The sequence below is a fragment of the Clupea harengus genome, chromosome 1 (assembly GCF_900700415.2).
Source record: "Clupea harengus chromosome 1, Ch_v2.0.2, whole genome shotgun sequence".
Lineage (NCBI taxonomy): Eukaryota > Metazoa > Chordata > Actinopteri > Clupeiformes > Clupeidae > Clupea > Clupea harengus.
In genome coordinates this window covers 13,859,928-13,867,427 of record NC_045152.1, presented here as the reverse complement: position 1 = coordinate 13,867,427, position 7,500 = coordinate 13,859,928, and the positions used below count along the sequence as shown (strand labels likewise).

The following is a 7,500-nucleotide window of genomic DNA, read 5'->3' as shown; positions in this document are numbered from 1 at the left end:
ATGAGCCTGATGTGTGTTGCTGTGATGTTAAGAGTGAGACATGGCTGTGATGTAAACAATCCTGTCCTCGGGAGGGATGTGTGTTTATGTGCAGCGGCTGTAAGAGATCAATGCACCAATGCAATCTCCCTGTGGTCGACACACAGATCACACACACATATCACGCACACAGATCACACACACCCTCCCTGTGTTCACACACAGATCACACACACACTCCCTGTGTTCACACACACAGATCACACACAGATCACACACACATATCACGCACACAGATCACACACACCCTCCCTGTATTCACACACACAGATCACACACACCCTCCCTGTGTTCACACACACACAGATCACACACACCCTCCTCCTGAGTCCTGACTGGGCCGAAGGCTTTAAAGAAGTTCACCCAGCCTCTGCTCCTGAACATGGCGGAAATGGGATTAGGCCCAGAGCCTCAGCTTGGCCTTTAGAACCCAGTCTACCCTTCCCCAACTAACCCTTTAGAACCCAGTCTACCCTTCCCCAACTAACCCTTTAGAACCCAGTCTACCCTTCCCCAACTAACCCTTTAGAACCCAGTCTACCCTTCCCCAACTAACCCTTTAGAACCCAACTAACCCTTCCCCAACTAATCCTTTCACAACTAACCCTTTCAGAGAACACCCAGCTAATCAGCACGACACAAAGTCAAACAGAAGAATGACACACACACATACTTATGCATACACAACCATAATCACACACATACGCAGACGTGCACATACTGTAGAAACACAGAACACACACAAAGACAGATACACACCGGCACAAACTCACTCTCTCTCCTTATCATCATCATGCCTCTCAGTTAGATCGCTACAGAAAGATGTCGACAGTAATGAATCTCTGTCTAACACAAACACACACACACACACTCACACACACACACACACACACACACCGTACCTTTTCTTCTCGTCATTACTGAGAAATCATTATTAACAGAGAAGACAAAGTCAACACATCTCTAAAATAAAACATCTCCCTCTGACTCTCTCTCCCCTCTCTCTCTCTCTCTTTTTTCTCTCGCTCTCTGACTCTCTCTCTCTGTCTGTCTCTCGTGTTCTCATCATTATTGGGGAATAATTATTAATAATTGGAGAGGCGAATGTCAACATGTCACTCAAATCAACAGAACAGAACACTGCGCACAGAAATATTTCAGTCTAGAACACAAACACACACACACACACACACTCTCTCTCTCTCTCTCTCTCTCTGTCTTTCTCTGCTCACCATGCTAGAGTAGTCCCAGAAAACAGCATGGGCTCAGACACATGCACTCACACATGCACTCACACACACACACACACACACACACACACACTCTCTCTCTCTCTCTCTCTCTCTCTCACTCTCTCTCTCTCTGTGTGTGTTTGTCATGCTGAAGACTCAGAGCAGAATCCAGTGTGTGTGTGTGTGTGTGTGTGTGTGTGAGTGTGTGTGTGTGTGTGTGTGTGTGGATCTGGATCATCAGACTGAAAATCTGCTAGCAGCACTTCACACCAAGCCTTCCCACCACACACACACACACACACACACATTCTCTCTCTCTCTCTCTCTCTCTCTCTCTCTCTCTCTCACACACACACACAGACATCACCCACTCCTAATGAGGCTAAAATAAACAAGATGATGATAGATAACACACACATTCATTCACACACACTCTGCTCACCATGATGGAATAAGAAAAAAAATTGAAAAAGCCCATAATGTTGATCACACACACACACACATACACACACACACACACACACACACACTCTCTCTTCTCACCATGATGGAGTAGACGAAGCCAAAGTATGGCAGAAGCATGCAATACCCTTCACTCACACACACACACGGGGACACACACACACGGGGACACACACACACACACGGACACACACACACACACACGGACACACACACGGACACGGACATACACACACACACGGACACACACACACGGACACACACACACACGGACACACACACACACACACACACACTCTTCTCACCATGATGGAGTAGACGAAGCCGACGATGTTGATTGGCCAGACGGGACAGAAGCAGGCGATGATGGCGAGCAGCAGGTAGTCGCGGGGCTTGCTGGTGTCGGGGGCGCTGGTGGCGATGCTGGAGTGGCGGGAGAGCGACGGCCGCGGCGAGAAGGCGGTGTAGGCGATGGAGCCGCTGCGGCTGCCGGTCCGCGTGCGCCCCAGCTGCGAGTGGTGCGAGTGTGGGATGGAATGGCTCCGCCGCGGGGGTCCCCGCGCCACGAAGGACGACGTCGGAGAGGCGAGGTCTGACGAGTGCACATTGTGCGCACTGTGGTCTAGAGAAGAGGAGGAGAAGAGGAGAGAAAATGTGACGGAGAGGCGAGGTCTGACGAGTGTACACCGTGGTCTAGAGAACAGGAGGAGAAGAGCGGAGAACAGGAGGAGAAGAGGAGAAGAGGGGAGAACATGTGACGGAGAGGCGAGGTCTGACGAGTGTACACTGTGGTCTAGAGAAGAGGAGGAGAAGAGGAGAGAACATGTGACGGAGAGGCGAGGTCTGACGAGTGTACACTGTGGTCTAGAGAAGAAGAGGAGAAGAGGAGAGAACAGGAGGAGAAGAGGAGAGAACAGGAGGAGAAGAGGAGAAGAGGGGAGAAGAGAACATGTGATGGAGAGGCGAGGTCTGACGAGTGTACACTGTGGTCTAGAGAAGAGGAGGAGAATAGGGGAGAAGAGAGGGAGTACTGCACGAGGAGGAGGAGGAGGAGAAGAGAAGGAGTGATGCATGAGGAGGAGGAGGAGGAGGAGAAGAGGGGAAAAGAGAAGGAGTGATGCACAAGGAGGAGGAGGAGAAGAGGGGAGAAGAGAAGGAGTGTTGCACGAGGAGGAGGAGGAGGAGAAGAGGGGAGAAGAGAAAGAGTGATGCACGAGGAGGAGGAGGAGGAGGAGGAGGGGAGAAGAGAAGGAGTGATGCACGAGGAGGAGGAGGAGAAGGGGATTCAAAGAAAACCAGAGAGAGTGAGAGATCATAGGAAAGGAAGAGAGAAAGAGTGGGGTGAGGAGACAAAATAGGATAAAGAAAAAAAGAAAAAGAGATGAGGAGGAGGGAAGGGAGGGAGAAAAGCCACAAAAGGATGGAGAGGAAGAGGGGAGCAAAAGATGAGTGGAGAGAAAAGGAGGAATCAGAAAAGCGTGAGAGAAAGGAATGAAAGAAAACAGAGATATGAGAGAGAAGAAGAAGAAGAAGACAGAGCGAGGGAAGGAAAGGATGGAGAGAGGGGGAGGGCAAAGAGAAAGAGGGATGAGGAGATCATACAGAAATAAGGGTAGAGAAGAGGAAGATGAAGAGAGGGGGGAGGGGATGAAAGATAGACAGGCCAAATTAATAGCAGACAGGGAAGGGAGGGAGAGAGGATGGAGAGAATGAGAATAAACAGAGAGAGAAAACAGGATAGATGGAGAGAGCAAGATCAAAGCAGGAGGAGAGAATGATAGAGAGGGGGAAAGAAAGAGAGAGAGAAAGAAAACAGAGTAATGGGAGAGAGAGAAAAGCAGAGTAATGAGAGAAAGAGAAAAGCAGAGTAATGAGAAAGAGAAGAGCAGAGTAATGAGAGAGAGAAAGAGAAGAACAGAGCAACACGAGAGAGAGAGAGAAAACATTTAGCAGAGAGTGGGGGAGAGATAGATGGATGAATAAAGCGATATTTATGTGCTGTTTAAAATGCAGAGCTGTGGAGCTGTAGGGTGAGTAGTGTCTAATGTGACTGGCCTTTTCTGCGCCTCTGCTTTTAACTGATTAGACTTAAATAAGAGCCAAAAGACCATGCTCTCTCAGCACTCACACACACACACACACACACACACACACACACACACAGATCTGAACCCAGCTCTTAGGCAAACAATGTATATGGCTAAATAAATCACTTCTAAAATAGCATTAAGGGGACAAACTTTAAAATAGAAAAGATCAACTCTCTCCTCTCTCTCTCACACACTCTCATACTCATACTCACACACACACACACACACACACACACACACACACACACACACACACACACACATTTAGCAGATGCACGAATAGGCAGAAGTAAGGAAACTATTTAAACCAGCGCGCGCGCGCACACACACACACACACACACACACACACACACACACACATACACACAGATGGTGTATGACAGTTGCACACGTCTCCTCTGGCATTGTTTGCCGTGGCGCTCATTAGAGCAGTGGTGGTTCCACACACACACACACACACCCACCCACACACACACACAGGCGGTTCAGAGTGGGCCACACACACACACACCCACACACAGTGGCAGTTCAGAGTGGGCCAGGGATGTGTTAGGATCTCTCTCGCACACACACACACACACACACACACAGTGGCGGTTCAGAGAGGGCCAGGGACGCGTTAGGATCTCTCACACACACACACACACACACACACACACACACACACACACACACACACACACACACACACACAGTGGCGATTCAGAGAGGGCCAGGGATGTGTTTGTCTCTCTTTCCATCCTGGGCAAAAAGCACGCGTCACATCCCGTCACACCACCTCACAGCTGACATGTTCTGACATGAAGTGCTTGGTCCGCACACTTAGGGTACGCACACACACACACACACACACAGTGCTTGGACAGCACACACACACACACATACACACAGTGGCGGTTCAGAGAGGGCCAGGGACGTGTTAGGATCTCTCTCTCACACACACACACACACACACACACACACACACACACACACACACACACACGGCAGGGCTCAGGCCCAATTAAGTCATTAGGACGCCGGGCTGAAATGACCTCACTCTCGGCCCCCGGTCTGGAGTCTGCGGTGAAGGCCACAGAAAGTGGGGCAGTGGAACTAGGTGAGAACAGCACTCTAGAACCCCCCTCCCAGAGGAACACACACATATGCTTCCAGACTAAACAAGGACACACACACACACACACAGTGGCGGTTCAGAGAGGGCCAGGGACGTGTTAGGATCTCTCTCTCTCTCTCACACACACACACACACACACACACACACACACACACACACACACACACACACACACACACACACACACACACACACACACACACACACACACACACACACACACACACACACACACACAGAGCAGTAACTCCACTGCACCCATATTTCATTTGGCCTTGCCAATAATGAATACATCAATGAACTAATGAACTAATGGAGGCTTGCTCTATCTATGCTGTTGTGTGCTGCAAGCCTTTCCCTGGGCCTTAATAAGGGAGAGCTTCTGCAGGGGCGGGGCTAATTAGACTGATGTGTTTGCTGCTGTCTGTCTGCCATTGGTGCTGACCAGGGTTAAAACTCTCTTCCTTTTCCTCTCTCTCCTTTAGTCCCTCTCTCCCTCCTTCCCTCTCCTCTCCTCTCCTCCTCCTCTCTTAATCCTTCTGAGGATGGTCAGTGGATGCCTTCAGTGGCGGCTGAGAGCAGGGCTGTGATGACAGCGCTGTCATTGGCTAAGAGACCTAAAGCCGGAGCCACAGCCCATTCTGTGTTGTGACATACATAACTGGGATTACAATGGAGATTAGCGTCCGTGTGCCTTCAACTCCGCCAAACACACTAAACTCTTCCCCGTTTCTCACTCTTTTACTCACTCCCTGTCTGCAACTGTTTCTCTCACTCACTCGTTCACCCTCTTTTCACTTCACTGCATTTCTTCTCTCGCTCCCCCAAACACTCCTCCTTCAATCTCATTTTCTGCTCTCTTTTCCTCTTACTGACTCATTCACTCACCCTTTCACTGCATTCCTTTTTTTCACTCACTCACTCACCCTCTCACTCACCGTCTCACTCACTCACTCACCCTCTCACTCACTCACTCACCCTCTCACTCACTCACCGTCTCACTCACTCACTCACCCTCTCACTCACTCACCGTCTCACTCACTCACCCTCTCACTCACTCACTCACCCTCTCACTCACTCACCCTCTCACTCACTCACCGTCTCACTTACTCACCCTCTCACTCACTCACCGTCTCACTCACTCACCCTCTCACTCACTCACTCACCGTCTCACTCACTCACTCACCGTCTCACTCACTCACCCTCACACTCACTCACCCTCACACCCACTCACCCTCTCACTCACTCACCCTCTCACTCACTCACCCTCTCACCCTCTCACCCTCTCACTCACTCACCCTCTCACTCACTCACTCACTCACCCTCTCACTCACTCACTCACTCACTCACTCACCCTCTCACCCTCTCACCGTCTCACTCACTCACCCTCACACTCACTCACCCACCCTCTCACTCACTCACCGTCTCACTTACTCACCCTCTCACTCACTCACCGTCTCACTCACTCACCCTCTCATTCACTCACTCACTCACTCACTCACCGTCTCACTTACTCACCCTCTCACTCACTCACCGTCTCACTCACTCACCCTCTCACTCACTCACTCACCGTCTCACTCACTCACTCACCCTCACACTCACTCACCCTCACTCACCCTCACACCCACTCACCCTCTCACTCACTCACCCTCTCACTCACTCACCCTCTCACTCACTCTCTCACTCACTCACCCTCTCACTCACTCACCCTCTCACTCACTCACCCTCTCTCACCCTCACTCACTCACTCACCCTCTCACTCACCGTCTCACTCACTCACCCTCTCACTCACCCACCCTCTCACTCACCCTCTCACTCACTCACCTCACTCACTCACCTCCTCACTCACTCACCTCCTCACTCACTCACCTCCTCACTCACTCACTCACTCACTGCTCACTCACCCTCTCACTCACTCACTCACCCTCTCACCCACTGCAGGTCATGTAACACACACTCAGACCGGATGAGCTGATATAGCTCCATCTCTTAGCTTAGACCCAAAGAGAGACACTTACATTTCAGAGACTCGCTTCTCTTCTTCTTCTTCAGTCCCCCGGTCTCACCTCAGGGAAGACAAAAAAACAAATCCCACAATTAGAACCGCCGTCACGCCGGGAAACCGTGCTCATGTCCTGAGAGAGGACCATTAGAACCTAGAGAACCATGTGGAGGTTATTTACCGTTCTCCGTCCTGTCCTTGACTACCACCACCACCACCTCAGAGGATACGTGCTCCCGGGGGAGGGTCAGCGGCCGCAGGCACGGGAACGAGTCCGTCTGCGAGGGGGGAGGCTGCGTCGTCACGGCGCCGGAGGTCTCCCCACCACTGGCAGGGGGATGCTGGTCCGTATCCATATCCATGGAGACCGTGTTGGGTTCAAAGGTGGTCTCTGTGGCTCCAGTGTTCTAAGTAGCGAGCGGACGAGCACAGATGCTTCCTCTCTTGTCCAGAGATCCTCCTGGGGCTGTTTAGTATTCAAAACTGTCGGAGAGGAAAAAGGTTTTTAACACAGAGCACAAATCAATAGGTTCATCCGATTAAAGATTGGGGGGGGG

The 7,500-nt window shown here is 50.9% G+C and overlaps 1 protein-coding gene across 1 annotated transcript in view; it reads right to left on the bottom strand.

The window, feature by feature from the left end:
* Positions 1-7,500, bottom strand: part of prrt2 (proline-rich transmembrane protein 2) — a 12,457-nt gene that overhangs the window by 3,244 nt on the left and 1,713 nt on the right. Inside the window, exons 2-4 of the mRNA XM_031568345.2 lie at positions 7,125-7,426; positions 6,960-7,007; positions 2,039-2,355 (exon numbers count right to left, since the gene is read on the bottom strand). Coding sequence (XP_031424205.1) covers positions 2,039-2,355; positions 6,960-7,007; positions 7,125-7,305 — 546 coding nt within the window. The 5' untranslated portion in view covers positions 7,306-7,426. The remainder of the gene's footprint in view (positions 1-2,038; positions 2,356-6,959; positions 7,008-7,124; positions 7,427-7,500) is intronic.